The following is a 17739-nucleotide window of genomic DNA, read 5'->3' on the forward strand; positions in this document are numbered from 1 at the left end:
GTGTCCAGTCATGTTACTGAATGCAACAGTTACCTTTTTGTCAGCTTCAGCTTAAAGTAATAGATGTGGCGTGTAGATTTGTGATTTTACCATTTCAAACTGGCTTCCACAGCAGAGATTATTTGGGTGAGATCTATAGCTATATCTCACTGGAGGTATCACTGCAATCTCTTATATACCGGTATTCGATTTTAGTTCTCACTACTGCTAACAAAGATCTAGGACATCTGTTATGAGTCATGTCAGACCGACCTCTCATCATTAAACAAGATCTAGGACATACAAGAGTCACATCGGACCCACCTTTCATCATTAAACAAGATCTAGGACATACGAGAGTCACATCGGACCCACCTTTCATCATTATACAAAGATCTAGGACATACAAGAGTCACATCGGACCCACCTTTCATCATTATACAAAGATCTAGGACATATGAGTGTCACATCGGACCCACCTTTCATCGTTAGACAAATATCTAGGACATACAAGAGTCACATCAGACCGACCTTTCATCATTATACAAATATCTAGGACATACGAGAGTCACATCAGATCCACCTTTCATCATTATACAAAGATCTAGGACATACAAGAGTCACATCAGACCGACCTTTCATCATTAGACAAATATCTAGGACATACAAGTGTCACATCGGACCGACCTTTCATCATTATACAAAGATCTAGGACATACGAGAGTCACATCGGACCCACCTTTCATCGTTAGACAAATATCTAGGACATCCTGTTACAAGTTACGTCAGACCAACATTTCATTGTAAGACAATAATCTAGGAACCATCTGTTACGAATCACGTCAGATTGACCTTTCTTCCGACCAATATAGGTGTTGTTTAACAGATCAGGAAAGTGATAGTAAGGATGTGTTTCCTGATCCTGCAGCCTCAAGAAGGTTAACACAATGTATTCTGACAGATATGGGTGTACGACTGATTCCATCAGTATCATCATCTCACTTCCGCTTCAGTGGTATAAACATTTGGAGGGAAAGAGACTTTCCATAGCCAGCTGAAAGTATTGCTTTACCTTCTCTGTCATTTATTACATTTTCTTTTCAGTTTCTGTATTTTGAAAAGATATCTTTAAGCATAGCCTTGAATGGAAGGCACCAGTATATTAGTGCTGTGAAGCCTGAGGAAGGTGTATTGTGACTAGCAGGTGTTCACTTTTCAATGTTTCCGCTTTCCATCAAGGGCAAGAGGTCGTTTTGACATGATCTGTTACGGCATGTTTTCAGATATTGTTGTGGTAGTGAGAACTAAGATCTGATTTTAATGAGATTGGATATTGCTGTAACACAACAGCATTACTATGCGTTGCAGACAACTGTGACATCATTGTATTTCTATGACATCACAATCAAATGACATCACTAATCTCTCTGAAACTGAAGGTGCTTAGCTGTAGTTTTCACGCTCGAGTTATTACTCTTTACAAACTGAAAAAACACATTAGTGATGTCATTTGATTGTGATGTCATAGTAACGCAATGATGTCACAATCAAATGACATCACTAATCTCTCAGCCAATGAAACTGCTTAGCTGTAGTTTTCACACTCAAGTTGGTATCACTCTTTACAACCTGAAAAAATCTGTATAAACAGAATATTACATTGTGTCTTTTAATATCAAATGTATCACTAAACTTGGGTGAGATTCTCTAGTTTATACTGAAATACTATGGTGCTGTGAGCTTCAATCTGCCTGAGCTGCATTTGCTTTTAGCAGTATAATCATGGCATATTGACCAAACTGACACTGAAATCCTTGGAATAAAATCATGAAAAATGTGTTCATTGTACAATGTTTACATTATATTTGAGGATGTGCTTGCATTAATATTGCCAAACCACTCCATAAAATATTTTCCTGTGACTCTACTTTTAAACTAAATGTACAGAATCAAGGATCCCCATATGATAAATGCAAAGTGTGTAAGAGATTTAGAAAACACAAAAATTAAACAAAACAATATTTTATGTTTTGAATTTCTTTGATTTTAAAAAAAAATATCTTTACACAATGAGTGTATTCAGTAAATCCAGAACAGTAAGGCTTATGTTTTATCCATGCATTATTAAAACCACTTAGTTTGTTTTATCTAAGAGTAATGAGTGAATAATCTAAATGCTTTTCCATAAAATCTTAACTGAGACCTCTTAGAAATAAGGCATTGTAATTTTTCAAAACAAACAACAAAATAAAATTAGATGTATCAAATAACATTATCTCTAACTGACTTCTGTTTCAAATAAAGTTACACAAGAAATTGTAATATAATACATATCAGAAAATATATTCTCATGAAAAATACAAACCATCAATCATCTTTTGGTATTTTGCATTTTAAACATTTCTGTTTTTAAGTCAGTAGCAGTACTAAGCTGAAAGTTCAAAAGTATTTTTAGTTTTTCCATCACCAACATTAAATTTTAAGCCCAAATGTTTGTAAACCATTTTAGATAAGAAATCTTTTGTTTTACAACTCTATTAAGGCCCTAAAGGGATGTCTCTGTTTAGAAATGTTTAGTTGGCATCCATATGAGACGATCCCTTATACATTATACAAATGTGTCAAACTGAGTATCTGTGAAAAAGGATGTGTCCTACTTGTCATTTTGTTGTATGTTGTTACATAAACAACAGTATTTTTTAAAATATTTTTACTGTAAACACAACCAATATCTCACAGCAGTCCAATAATTTATCTTTTAAAATAACTGAAATATAAAGGTACCCAAGTTCATTGTGTGTGCTGCCTTAAGCCTGAGAAACAGCAAGTTAAATTCAAATAACATTGTATTGACACACTTAATGTGGATGGTAGGTGTGTGGGGGTGGGGTTAAGGAGTTGGGGTTTTGTGGCAGAAGGATCGAGGAATTGTTGTCAAAGACACTATTTTTCTCAGAAAGGTGACCTCATACTGACATTTCCCCCCCCAGCATTGTTGGTACATTCGGCACGAGTAAAGAACATTTCTTTTTCCAAAGTCTGGGGGAAAATAGTTTTATCCATGTCTATTGAACAATTCTTCAAAACAAATACCCATCCACTTAAGAATAGCAAATTCTGTACACTACCATTATATGAAACTCAAAAGGACCACTAATTTTAATTCATTATTACCATAGTTCGTTAACCGCATTTAAAATATTATTTTCTGCAAGAGGCAGAGTCTGAAGTGACAGTTTGTTATGTCAATCAATTTGTTATCAGTTTGTATTTTATAGGTATAGTGTACTGTAACCATTTTTTTAACTCATCATTCATAACAGTTGAGAATGATGAATCAGATGTTGATAACAGACCTAAACTTCTGTGTATGTTTGTCATATACTATTTGCCTGCCAACTGCTGCTGGTTCATTCTGACATTAAACCTGGTGTTTCTATCTGTTACTGACCTGTCAGACTATACTAGCCAATGCCACAGATATGGCAATAAAGAAGGGTATGCACAAAAATGAGGTGAGTATTGTATGCAAACTTTGCTTGGCAAAGTCTCAGATGTTTTTTGCCTGTTCACAATATTAATGGTGAAAGTTCCATTTTTTGGTTGTGGTAGTATGTGTGCATTGACTCTATTTTTGTTTTTTATAGAATATTCTTTAATAATAGTTCCATTAATCTGTACTATCACCTTGTGTTTTTGTGCCAGACCCAAGAATGACTAATTTCATTGGAGATTCACATTAGATACACATATGTCAGAATGGTTAACTTTCGCTGAAAAAATATCCTATAAGATAAGTAACTATTTGCATTTATGTGTGTATCCTCTATATGTGACCCGTGAAGATCCGGGTTAAAATTGATCTTCAGTAACCCATGCGTGTCGTAAGAGGCGACTAATGGGATCAGGTGGTCAGACTCGCTGACTTGCTTGACACATGTCATCGGTCCAAATTGTGCAGATTGTTGCTTTTGCTTTGATCACTGGATTGTCTGGTCCAGACTCGATTATTTCCAGACTGCTGCCATATAGCTGGAATATTGCTGAGTGCGGCATAAAACTAAACTCACTCACACTCACTCTATATGCTGTTATCTTTGCCCTATGGAGAGCGATCAACATGGTCATTTCAACATGCAAACATATATTAGCATGCATCTCACTACTGTAGGTGCAGTAACATATCTACATACTTATGCCAAACAGTATGCCAAGGGCATTGAAAGGCTTGCGTTAGGCATCAGTTCTTATGTTTTTAAATGTGTTAGTTTAAAAACAAGAGGAAAGTCCAATGATGTGACAAGGCGCGTACAGAGACAGAGACACGTGCTATCAGGGTTATTGATTAATGTTTACAAGCAAAGCTTCAGAAAGGTCAGTGAACTGTCCCTTTAGATTTACATGAGTAATTTATCCAATAAATAGAGTACTTTTTCAGGGCTGAAAATAAAATATGTGCAACTTGAATTCACTGATTGTCTTGTTAGTTGCTTACTTTCGTCAGATTTCTTCCCAGCCAACTGAATGATAAATGAACACAATTATTCACTGAATTCCTTAAATTATTCCTTTGCATGTTTTGAGTTTGCTGCCACTCATTGAAAATATTGCTACTTTGCAAAAGGGACAAACATTACCTTTGACATGTTTGCAGTGGATTACCACAAAACCTCAGATTTAATATCCTTTCCAGTCATCATTGGCACTGCCCCCTCATATGATATTCTTTGCACACTCCTTGACATGAAAGTTCCTGGATTTATGTTCTCGGCATAAATCCTGGACCTTGTTTTCGAAAAAACAAACTTAAGTTTTTACTCCAATTTCCAACTCAGAGTTTCATAATATGAAACAGCTGAATTTCTAACTCACCTGCATTTTTCAAATCAAAAAGTCAAAACAACTCAAATAACCTATCTACTAAACTTAAATTGTCTAGTATCAGCGTTTGAAACTCTGCCCGAGTACGGTCTGTTATGCTATTGCACGCACCGATGGTCTGGCTGTTAAATCAGTGTAATTTTGTAATGTATATAATGACTAAAGCCTTGACTGAAAAACATTTGAAAACGTGTTATTGTGACAATAACCTGACATTAAACAGTTCCCTCCTCTATTAACGTTACCTTCTTTTTTTTTTTCTTAATCCAGAAAATTCTGGACTGGCAACTTTTCAGCCCGGTCTGGTAACTTGAGTTAAAATCGAATTTAACTTAGTATGTTTAGTACATTTTCTCAAACTTGTGTTAAATTGTTAAGTTTAGTCAAAACGCATACTTAATTTTTTTAGAGAAATCAGAGCCTGGACATAATGCTCTTGGATCCTTTTGTTGAAATAACCCCACCTTATTTTCAAACAGACCCATTGAAATGACAGACTGCTGACGCTGAGTTCAGGGGTGATTGTCTTAATTAATGCATGGTATGCATGATCACGGTATCACATTTTGCCTTGGAGATGTATACAGAACTGGGCTTCATATGGAATCACACCAAATCTGTTCCACAAAAGAATCTTTGTGCTACAAGTGTGTTCTCTTCACCATTGGCAGTGAAATAGGGCAGTGGATAGAGTGTCAGCTGATCAAGCCAAAAACCTGTGTTCAATTCCCCAGATAGAAGCAATGTGTGGATCCTATTTCTGGTGTCCTTCTGACATAATATGGCGTAAATATAGTGATAGGTGACATAACCTGATACAGCCTTATCTTAACCTTATAATAGACTTAATTAGGTTGTACAGTCCATTTGAGTCAGAAACGGACCGATGAATTGCAAATTTTATCATTGTACAAAATTGCCACATAAATATAAATAGTACACATGTTTATCATTTACTAATACCCAACAGCTTTCTTATCTTTGAAAATTTTCCAGACTCCACCAATAAAGTTCTTTAAGAAACTATCATTAAAATTGTGACACAGTTCACTATTTGTTACGAGGGAGGAGTGCAGAGAAAGGGACAGCCAGGTGTTAGAGAAGCACGTGCACAAGTGCCCACCAAGTAATTGATTCATTAGCCTGTGCTGTGCCGTCTCCATCCTTTCTTGCACACCTGGCTGTCCCTTTCTCTGCACTCCTCCCTCGTAACAAATAGTAAACTGTGTCAAAATTTTAATGATAGTTTCTTAAAGAACTTTTTGGGTGGAGTCTGGAAAATTTTCAAAGATAAGAAAGCTGTTGGGTATTAGTAAATGATAAACGTGTACTATTTATATTAATGTGGCAATTTTGTACAATGATAAAATTTGCAATTCATCGGTCCGTTTCTGACTCAAACGGACTGTAGTAGTACAATGAACTCTTGTGGAGCATCTTCCTTTTGGCATCACTCATAATGCATGCATGTCTAATTGTCATCAGAGACCATATAATAGATCTATGGTCTCTGTGGTCATCATGTAATGAGTTGAGTTCATGTAAAACTCCAAAGAATGCAAACCGGACCATTCTTTGACTTTGGAGCAATGGGTAGTGCTAATAACCACAGAACATTTATGCTCCAGTGGAAGAGAAACCAGGATTTTTTTATTTTTTTATTTTTTCAAAAAAGGCCGACTTTTAGAACAAACAGGGTTCGCCACTCATTTGTTCCAGCTAGTATTAGATGCATTAACAACAAATTCTGTGTATGACTTGTCTTTTAATTGTCCAAATTCTATTCAATCTCTATGTTTGTGTACTAAATTGATGTATTTATATCCTGATTATTTCATGATTACCATTTGCAATGTTATGTATGGCTGCTTTATGAAAGAAAACTGGAGAACGTATGATGCAAAACAAATTTCCCTTGGGACAATAAAGAATTATCTTATCTTAGAACCATTGCACATGTTGCTCAAGAAATGTTACTGATGTAATCTGAGCACTGATTGGCCAGAAAACTCCTGGTTTTTCTTCCACTGGAACCAGACTGTGATTTGATTGACTGGTTGAAAAAAGATTAACAGGTGATGATAGGAGGTAGTGTAAGCAAGACAATGGACATTGTTGATCGAATGCAAGGGTAGATTGAAGCCATACGTCTATGGGGCTCTGATTTGAATGCTGCATAAAGTTTTACAAATTTGGTAGAAGTTAGTTGAAAGTTGTTGGAAAATGTCAGTTGTCATGTTGAAACTTTCTCCCCTAGCTCATTAGTATCTCCCCACTGTTATGTTTGAGTTTGACCGCCTCCGTGGTGTAATAATAATAATAATAATAAATGGATATTTCTTATGCGCCATAGTCCATCCAGAGCATGCTCAAAGCGCTACATATAAAAAGAGTGACTAGAGTTGAAGAAGAAGATATGACAATTAGCCAAAAATAACCGTGAGAGTATTTTACAGTTATAGGTTGTAGACTTTTTTGAAGAGGAAGGTTTTGAGTCCCGATTTGAATGCTTCTAGGGATGAAGCATTTTTTATGGGAGTAGGAAGACTGTTCCATAGGGTTGGTGCTGCAAATTTGAATGACCTATGGCCAAAGTGTTTGAGAGCGAACTTGGGGAACTGAGAGAAGATGTTGATTCTGAGAGCCGAGAGAACGGGCAGGCATATATGTTGACAACATCTCAGAGAGGTATGGAGGAGCTAGGCCGTGTTTGCAGCGGAAAACAAGAGTGCAGATCTTGAAATGAATTCTTGCTTCAACCGGCAGCCAATGCAGACTCTGGAGGATTGGGGTTATGTGGAGTCCATTTGGATGTTTTAGTGACAACTCTGGCTGCAGCATTCTGAAGTTTTGAAGTCTGAAGAGAAGATCATTGGAGATTCCAAACAGTAGGCTATTGCAATAGTCAATCCCTGGAGAGAACAAGTGACTGAGTGAGAACTTTAGCAGCATCTGTGGTTACAAGATGGTGGATGTTACCAATAGAGTGGAGATGGAAGTAGCCTACTCTACAGAGATGGTTCACATGTTGCTCCATGGTGAGACAAGGATCAAGATGAACACCTAGGTTTTTTACACTGGATGAAAGTGGGATATCTGAGTTGGCTACTGTGATGTCCGTAGAGTTTATCCTTTTCAGACATTGCGATGTGCCAATCAACATAGCCTCAGTCTTATCATCATTGAGCTTCAGCTCATTTGTCATCATCCATGAACTAATTGCCTTAGTGCACTGACTCACTCTTAGATCTGGCTATTTGTACATCCTCTGGTTTGAAGGAATCCGTCCAATTGGAGGTCGCCTGCAAATGCGCGGGTGATTCAGATCAAAGTTATCAATGACCTTCTCCAAAGGGTTTGTGTATAACACAAAGAGAAGCGCCCAAGGACTGAGCCCTGGGGTACACCACACTCTAGGATCGTTGACTCAGAGATGCTTTCAGAGACAAGAACTGACTGACTCCTCATGCTCAGATAGGAACGGAACCAGGCCAATGCATCCCCTTGTATGTTATAGTCATCCTGAAGACGGCTAAGGAGCTTCTGATGGTTGACCGCGGTCTTAACGCCGCTGAGAGATCAAGCAAGAGGAGAAGTGACACATTACCCAAATCCGCTTGTTGGTGTAGTGGTTAGAGCGTCCGCCTGGAGAGCAGAAGGTCGCGGGTTCGATCCCCGACCGCGTCATACCAAAAGACGTTAAAATATGGTACTTGTTGGTCCCTGCCTGGCGCTCGGCAGTAATGGCTACAACAAGGACTGGTCGACTTGGAGTCAGTATAATGTGTCTGGGTGGGGTATTCATGCTTCACTGCGGCATGGTATCTCAGTGGGCTAGCACTATAAAACCAGCTTAAGTCTGGGCTAGTACAAGCAGCCGCACATACACATCCACACGCATGCACTTCGCCATATGAGCAAAATATTCTCAAGTTCGACGTAAAACCCAATTTCACCTCACCTATGTTTGAGTTCGGACAGTGATGTGACTTCACTTAATCTAGAGGTCAATATTGAGTGGGACCAAGTGTTAGTGGTAGATTTTCCTTGTGTGAGTTTATTACAAAATATTTAGAAATGTTTTCGATGTTTTTAGACAATTAATCTTGTGTGTAGAGCTATTGTCCAAATATATTTACTCAAAGTTTCTAATAATAACATCTGACAGCTTTTAATATGGCAGTGTGTTTGGTGTTTACTAAACATGTATAGTCTCAATAACTTCTGTAAATATGTACTGGTTTCTAATATAATGTCTTGGGGTGATACATTATTAAATGCAAGTTAAGAATATTTGCTGGTTGCCTTTGAAGATGGAACATGCTATCTACCTGGAATCTTAGTGTATGTTATAATTTTATTAATTTCCTGATTTTGCAAGTTTTTGTCTTGCACTTTTAAAATGTGAAAATGCCACACTGTTGAAATTGTGCGACAGAAGCATGATATGCCATGATTCTCTTTGTAGGATTTGGTTTACTGACAATTATTTCAGACAATTATTGGGATCTTTACTTAAGTACATAACATTTTTTTATATTTGTTGTTTTAATTGAAAAAGTGTCAAGTTGCAAGTCGAAAATTTATCTTCAATGGACAGAATTAATGATGGATACTGAACAGTCACGTCAGCGTTATTGCTGTGACAGAAGAAATAACAAAATCCTGGAAATTATCTGTAACAGTTACTTTGTATTACCCTATTGGTTTTGATTATTTGGTCATGCTGGATATATGAGTAAAGATATAGAAGTTTCTAAATTGCAATGAGTCTTTAACCCACCATTTATTGAGAAATTAGACTGAGTTTTTATGTAGTCATGTGGCAAAACTTGCTGTTGTCAATATTAAGTTTAAAAGCCATCATAGCAGTTCATTTTTTAAACTTTTACACTGTGAGACCTCTATAATTCAAACAACTGTTTTATCTGGATATACACAAACTGTATCATTAAATGTTTCTGTCCCCTAGACTCTATACCAGTGTATTAGGAATATATACTTGTCAACTTTTGACAGGGACAGTCAGATATTCATTCTATTTAACCATATGCTATATATTATGAAAACCAGTGGTATGTATGATGGAAAGACAAGAATATCCCTATAAAAATGGAGCAGTATATATTAGTATTCCATTTGGAAAATTGACAAAAGCAACAAAGTTTCTTCAGTCCATGATTTTGAATTAATGAGGTTTCATTGTATAAAGATGACCTGTTTTGAAAACCTTTTCATCAGGTGTTGGTTTATTTCAGGCCAAAGATGTTGGCAAATACGCTTTAATAGGAGCAGCAGCCCAGTTAGGTGGCATCCTCCGTACAACGATCAGCCTGACAGTTATCATCGTGGAGTGTACTGGAGACATATCATTCGGTCTCTGTATCATGCTCGCCTTGATGATCTCCAAGTGGGTGGGAGATTTCTTCACAACTGTGAGTGTGGCCGTAGCTCTCAATTTTTCATCAAAATCACATAGTTTTTCCTCTGATGTGATACCTTTTTGTATTAATATGTGTCAAAGAACCGTGAAGGTCTGGGTTATAATTGATCTTCAGTAACCCATGCTTGTCGTAAGAGGCGACTAACGGGATCGGGTGGTCAGGCTCTCTGACTTGGTTTGCAGATGTCATCGGTTCCCAATTGCGCAGATCTGTGCTCATGCTGTTGACCACTGGATTGTCAGGTGAACTTTGTTATCAGCCAATCAATGTTGAGGTTTTGTCAAACCTTCACTGGTCATGTCAGGTGAACTTTGTTATCAGCCAATCAGTGTTGAGGTTTTGAACTCTTTGTATCTTGAAAACAAACTTAATCAGGTACTTCTAAATGAAAATGATAAAGGCTGCATTATCATTTTATGGATATTTTAGACTGTAAACATCATGAGGAATGTATATGTATTCTGTTTGGATTTGCTTGTTATAAGAGGAAACCGTCCGAATTGACGTAAAAACAAATTGAAGCAGAATCATTTCAGAAAGCAAATGTTCGTGTCTCATGATTTCATGTATCCATTATTAAGATAGTGCAGTCAAAAATTGCTCAGGATTTGGTTGACCCATAAATCTTCAAACACAGGTGTCATACTGGACTGGTTGAAAATCAGATTTGATTGAATTTAATAGTCTCAAATAGTAGACTTTGAGGCATTTGAGGAGGAGTCCTACAAGTTCAATATAAGACAGTGCTTATAGATGGGCATTACATTAAAAGCCTGTCCGTGGTCTGGTAGATATTTCTCTGATGAAAATATTTCTATGAAGGCAGTTTTATTGTGTTTGATTTGATTTTCTTGTTGATAAAATAGTGACTATGTGCTGGCCTGAATTTTGGGAGTTCTGTTTTCCCTTTGTTGAGGCAGTTTTATTGTGTTTGGCGTTTGACTATGTCTGCAGGGTCTGTATCTGACATGAACGTGGAAGTGAGTGGCATCCCCCTCCTTGTGTCCGAGCCCCCTCCTCTCTGTGATCATGTCAAGGCCAGGTGAGTTTGGGGGGGAGAGGGAGGGAAAAGGTAGTGGGGAGGTTGAAACCCGAGGTTAACTACCAGAATGATGGACTGCATGAGTTGGAGCTGGTTACTTCATGCTTACAGAAATACTATTTTTTTGCAGTTTGGTCATGTATTGGGTTCAACTTGTAACAATGGGAATGTTGTTTATACATCTTTTGTAATTAGGCTCAGAACATTTCAGCCACCTGTTGTATAACTCACCTGTGAAGGTCCAGGTTAGAATGAATCTTCAATAACCTTGTCATGCTTGATTAACGGGGTGGTCAGGCTCGCTGGCTTGGTTGACACATGTCATCGGTTCCCAGTTGCACAGATTGATGCTCATGCTGTTGATCACTGGATGGTCCGGTCCAGAGTCGATTATTTACAGACCCGCCATATAGCGTGAATATTGCTGAGTGCGGCGTAAAACTAAACTCACTCTCTCACTCTTGTATAACTATCTTCATGGAAGTTCTGGGCCCTATTGCACAAAGAGAGCTTAATGCTATCATAAGTCTGATATTTGAGTGTAGGGGTTGTGATTGCCATAGTGCTGAGGTCGGTTGTGTTAGTGGCCGCTTGTCTTTCTGTTCATCCTGCTGTGGGATTTTGGGGGATGAGGTCCCTATCCCTGATGTTTGACGAAAATAGTGTTCTGACGTGTTTGTTCTCCACAGTGAGGTGATGAGCCATCCAGTGCTATCATTCCAGCCATTAGAGACTGTAGGCAATATTATAGACGTCCTGGCCACAGAGACTTTCTGTGGCTTCCCTATCATCGAACCGGACCCCAAGGTCAGTGCTTCTTCCAATCATGCATCTTTAGGACACTTACTGTGTTCGAGTTTCCTTCATAACAAGCAATATGCATGTGCTTCAATCTATGTCCCCAACTGGAACCAACTATAAGAACACTTTCTCCATCAAGAACACGATGTCATGATAAAATCACATCTACTGGCTGAGGTTGAGCTGGATCTCAGGACCATGTCTCCCACCTTATCTCATTATCAGGCCTAAAAAAAAATGTTGTGGTTCAAATTACCCGACCAACCTTTGAATTCTGGTGCCGACCCTAGTTTTTTTAAGAGGTATGAATAAAATAAGCTTTCAGATACCATTGTTTTTTCCCAGCACCAATGGACATCAGTCATTCTGATAGAGAAAGTCGACATAATGGCCGCAAGCTTGATTGAATAAACAATTACACATTGATAAATGTGTTATTAGTTCATACTTTACTTCTAAAAAAATGACATCATATGAGCGAAATATTCTCAAGCACGCCGTTAAACCCAATTTCACCTCACCTCTTAAAAAATGTGAAAAAAAATTCTTTCTATCTACCTACCCTAAATTTTAAAGAGGTGTAATCGGAACCACAACATTTTTTTTATTGGGCCTAAGGGTGAGGTGAGGTGAAACATGGGTTTAACATCGTGCTTGAGAATATTTCACTCATATGACAATGTGCATGCATTTGTATGTGTATGTGCGGCTGCTTGTAATAGCCCAGACTAATGCTGATTTTATAGTGCTAACCCATTGAGATACCATGCCGCGGTGAAGCATGAATACCCCACTCAGACACATTAAACTGACCCTGTGCCGACCAGTCCTTGATGTACCCATTAATGCCAAGCGCCAGGCAGGGACCAACAAGTACCCTATTTTAACGACTTTTGGTATGACGCGGCCGGGGATCGAACCCGTGACCTTCTGCTCTCCGGGTGGACGCTCTAACCACTACACCATGGAGGCGGTTATTTGGCCTAAGGAAGATCACTAACCAGAACCTGATCCGATATCAGATCCCTACCACAATCTGATTCAAAATCATTATCCCCTTAATGCCTAAGCTAATCAAATAAGAACTGTTACCTTTCAGAACATAGTTCCATCACACCATACTCTTTCAAAAACAAATCCTAGGACACCATCCCCCACCAGAACCTGGTCCCAAAGCCTTGTCACTTACCAAAACTTAACTGCATGAGAAGAAAGGTCACCTCCCAGAACCTACTCCCAGATCTACGTCCCCTACCAGATTATGATTTCACTGTTAAAATGCCATTTTCTGCCAGAACCTGATTTCATCACCATCCTCTTTCAGGAGCAGTCATGTTCCAGAACCTAATTCCAGAATGCCAATCCCTATCAGAACATTATCCCATGATAGGAACAGTTCCGTACCAGAATCTGATCCTCGTCTCACATCACCATTCAGTAAAGCTTACCCATCTTCTTAGTGACAACCCAATGGCTCTTTAGGCTTTGCTCAATGAGCATGGGCTTGTAGCATGCATATCTCTTCTTGAGCTAAATGAACTATATGTTTCTTATTTCCTTTTAATTTGTTACCAGTAATATGAACCAATCTATTTGAACTGTAGTTCTCATTATAGTGATCATTTGGTCATTTCTCTCTTTCATTTCAGAATCTACGTCATGGAAAATTAAAAGGACTTATTCTACAAAACCAGTTGTTAACATTGTTGAAAAAGAAGGTAAATGACAACTTGCATTATTGGATACTCCCACTGAAATGTGAATCAGGAAAAATTTGATAATCAGTGCTTATTTTATCTCCACCAACTAAGTAAAATGAAAAAATACCAACCATTTCCTGTTGCTATAATCAAAAATAATCTTAACAATACTGTTACTATTTTCATCCTAGGAACTGATTTATAAACCACACCCTTTAATGACTTCCATAAAGTTAACTGCATATGAAGCTACACTTGAATACACAGTTGTTCAAATTAAGATATCCACCTACTGTTGCAAGATATTTCTTTGCACTATATAAAATAGATTTTATTGATGAAAAATGTTAATTGTCATCAATTCATTTCTCAAAGTAGTGAATAAGGTTCTGCATGATTATCATATGTTTCAAAAGTATCAACAAATTTACCATAAATATTTTATGGGGTAGGGAGTGGTTTAAACCTCACTTGTCATGCCCCAAGGCTCAGGTTTGATACCTATCATGGGTACAATGTGGAGCCCATTTCTGGCGTCGCTCGCCATGATATTGCTAGAATATTGCTGAAAAAGGTGTAAAACCCAATTCACTCACTCACGTTCTATGGTTCTGTTTTATTAGATCTTTGCCCCCGAAGGGATGTTGCCACCATCGAATGTCACAATGGCCGACTTTGACGATCCTTACCCTGTTGAGCTCACAAAAATAGAGGTACAGTATCTGATTTAGTCTTCTTTCAGTCAGTGCTTTATGACAAATGTTTGCACTGAAAGCAGAGATGCCAACCCTTAAGCTTTGGGCATAATTATTACGATTTTGACCATTAAATTATGCCATTACACTTAATCTGCGAAAATTACGCTTTTCTACTCGTTTTACGAATAAAAGTGGATAATATTTCACGCTTTTCTACTCATTTTAACGAAATAAAGTGGATAATATTTCACAGGGAAGCGTTTCGTAACACACCGGTACAGGGGTTCAGAATGGTCTTACTCCTAGTATAGCGCTCATTCCAATTAACTTTTAAGGAATTAAAGTATTTTGTGTCACATGACCAATAATTTTCGATGTATGGAGCTTTACAATGATTTGTCACATGTATTTCTAGAATATTTCCTATTCATGTGAAGAAACCTTCTTAAAAGTAATTTTTATAAAGTTATCATCTTTCACTAAGTAAGTGTTTTAAGTATTACACTTTTTAGGTCCAAATTACACTTTTTGACCTCCAGTATTACACTTCGGCCCAAAATAGGGTTGGCACCTCTGTGAAAGGAAGGTGTAGAACAAATCGTATTAGATATTCACAACATCCTGTGAATACGATTTTAGGGACACATATATTTCCAGTATTTTCAGGAAACAAATTAATATTTTCAAAAATGATTATTTTCAGGAGATTGAGGCCAATATTTCTGAAGAAGAGAGGGATTACCTTGTAGATCTCCGGCCTTACATGAATACAACTCCTTACACTGTTGGGCCGGTGAGTTAACAGGCTGTCCTCATTTGCCGACAGTTGATTAATGCTTAGTCTTAGAAAATAAGTAAAATATGTAATTTTCATGGGTGCTAGTTGGGGAGATGAGGGACATCACTGACCCTGGTTCCTCTCTAGAATCCATGTGCAGGATATGAGAGATGCCAGTATGTACCATATTGGTTGTATTAAGTGATCTGTTCCAATAGGCAGCTCAAGGCATAAAAGGCGACTATGCTTGTCGTAAGAGGCGACTAACGGGATCGGGTGGTCAGTTTCGCTGACTTGGTTGACACATGTCATCGGTTCCCAATTGCGCAGATCGATGCTCATGCTGTTGATCACTGGATTGTCTGGTCCAGACTCGATTATTTACAGATCGCCGCCATATAGCTGGGATATTGCTGAGTGAGGCGTAAAACTAAACTCACTCACTCACTCACTCAAGGCATAAAGAAAGCTTCTCCTGAATATTCTTGTAAATTTCATGAACATATATTCTGTGTTTATACATAAGGAAAAAGGTGATATATGTTGAATACAATTACCTGATCATGAATATTTGTGTATGCATTTCTGTTCCCAGAATTTCTCACTGCCCAGAGTGTTTAAAATATTTCGAGGTCTTGGTCTGAGGCATCTACTCGTCGTCAGTGATGACAATGAAGTAAGTTCAGTTTGAAAATCTAAATGATGAAAGTACTTTGAATTTTTGTTTGACATGACTGTGTACTTACTTAGTGAGATCCATAATGACCATATAAGGTCATCATTTTACTGTAAATTATTTTACCATCATAATTGATTAACTAGGAAAAGTTGAAGTTTTCATGTTCCAGAGTTTCTATGTCTTTCGGTTGGAAGAATGATAATGGCAATCTTGATGTTAGAAAAAGTCTTAAATTTGTTTCTTGAAAATGAAATGAAATCGAAATACAAACAAAAACATGTTCAAACAATATTCAGCAAAGTTTTAACACAGGTGTTTATATGCAGGTGTTTTTATTTTTAATTGGCACATTGTAATATCTGCTGAAAAAAAGCATCTGGTCTCCATTCCTCAAAGACATAGTAGAGCTATATCTGCCATAAGCCTTTGTTATGATCACCTTATTAAGATCACTTTGTGGAATGGAACACTGACTGTAATATCAATAATTTTCCACTGATCAACATATCTACTTTTATTTACAGCCCCTCGGAATGGTCACAAGAAAAGATCTAGCTAAATACCGAGCAGAGTCCAAGCACGGAATGTTAAAGATTGAAAATCTGAAAATAGAAGACAACTAGATTCATTCTATGACCTTGGAATCTTCTTCCAAATGAAGTTTACAAGTGAAACCAGAGTTATCTCCCTTCCTTTCTGAGTTGTCTCCCTTCTCACATGTCTCCTTGAATAAATATGCACAGATAAAGATTACTCTCTGATCGGCAGACAAACTCTTCTTTCAATTTCACTGAATGTAACCTGCTGTAATACGAATGTGATATTAGATGTGAGACATACCATCTGTTGGATAATACAACAGAAAATGATGAAAAAGGCAAGGAAGTCGTTTCTATTGTATTTTTTGTGATGCAAATATTTGGATGTTTTATGACAGCTTCACTTTCAAATAGTGCCTAGTCATTTTTTATTGAGATACTAATAGAATGGAGTTGGCTATTTGGGGTAAGGTTTTGCTGTATCAGATCCAATGTATGTACTGATTATTAATGTCAGAACTATACAAATAATAACAGTCATTCTTTCAGTGTAAATTTTAAGTATGATTTGATAAATTCAACATTTTGTGGTTGTGACCAGTTGGTTATTTAAAAATGTTTTATTCTGTTTTCAGTTTAAATCCTGTATGTACTGGTACTTTCATAACATTTCATACTATATCATACCACTCAACATTTGCTAAGAATCAAAATAGCCATCCTTTGCCAAAGATGGGTTCCTAGCAATTGTTGAGTGGAATATAAAGGTGAATGATTCAGACACTTCATTGCCAGAATTTGATCTTCCTGAGAATTTCATTATTTATCATGAATTTCTGTTGTCTTGTTATTTTTATGAATTTTTAATTACCTTTGTATATTTGCAATTTGTAATGATAGGATATTAGATTCAGATAAAACATCACTGAAAATAGAAAATTTTCACCTATTCACGCTCATTCTTGCAGCATTTTATAAAAATAATTTTGTTGGTGTATTTGTAGTTTTGAAAGTTTTTAGAGGTCACTCAATATTTGAGGTTGAGTGTGGAAATGGAATTAAATCTACTTAGCTAAATACGTCTCATTTAAATCCCATGTTCTTTCTGAGACTCCTCTGCAGGAGCTGATTGTGGTAGTGTGGCAGAGAGGCTGGGTTATGACGAGAGTCTGAGAGGGTAGGGAAATGTTGTTGTAGA

General features: G+C 37.3%; 1 protein-coding gene across 1 annotated transcript in view; it reads left to right on the top strand.

Moving 5' to 3' along the window:
* The window catches only part of LOC124288782 (H(+)/Cl(-) exchange transporter 7-like), a 156780-nt gene extending 140000 nt beyond the window's left edge, over nucleotides 1-16780 (top strand). Inside the window, exons 15-23 of the mRNA XM_046725308.1 lie at nucleotides 3438-3494; nucleotides 10119-10299; nucleotides 11259-11346; nucleotides 12036-12153; nucleotides 13797-13865; nucleotides 14471-14560; nucleotides 15249-15338; nucleotides 15919-15999; nucleotides 16527-16780. Of these exons, the coding sequence (XP_046581264.1) occupies nucleotides 3438-3494; nucleotides 10119-10299; nucleotides 11259-11346; nucleotides 12036-12153; nucleotides 13797-13865; nucleotides 14471-14560; nucleotides 15249-15338; nucleotides 15919-15999; nucleotides 16527-16625 (873 nt within the window). The 3' untranslated portion in view covers nucleotides 16626-16780. The remainder of the gene's footprint in view (nucleotides 1-3437; nucleotides 3495-10118; nucleotides 10300-11258; nucleotides 11347-12035; nucleotides 12154-13796; nucleotides 13866-14470; nucleotides 14561-15248; nucleotides 15339-15918; nucleotides 16000-16526) is intronic.
* The last annotated feature ends 959 nt before the right edge of the window (nucleotides 16781-17739 follow it).

Source organism: Haliotis rubra, unplaced genomic scaffold, assembly GCF_003918875.1.
Source record: "Haliotis rubra isolate DU_JTF1 unplaced genomic scaffold, ASM391887v1 Scf424, whole genome shotgun sequence".
Classification (NCBI taxonomy): Eukaryota; Metazoa; Mollusca; class Gastropoda; order Lepetellida; family Haliotidae; genus Haliotis; species Haliotis rubra.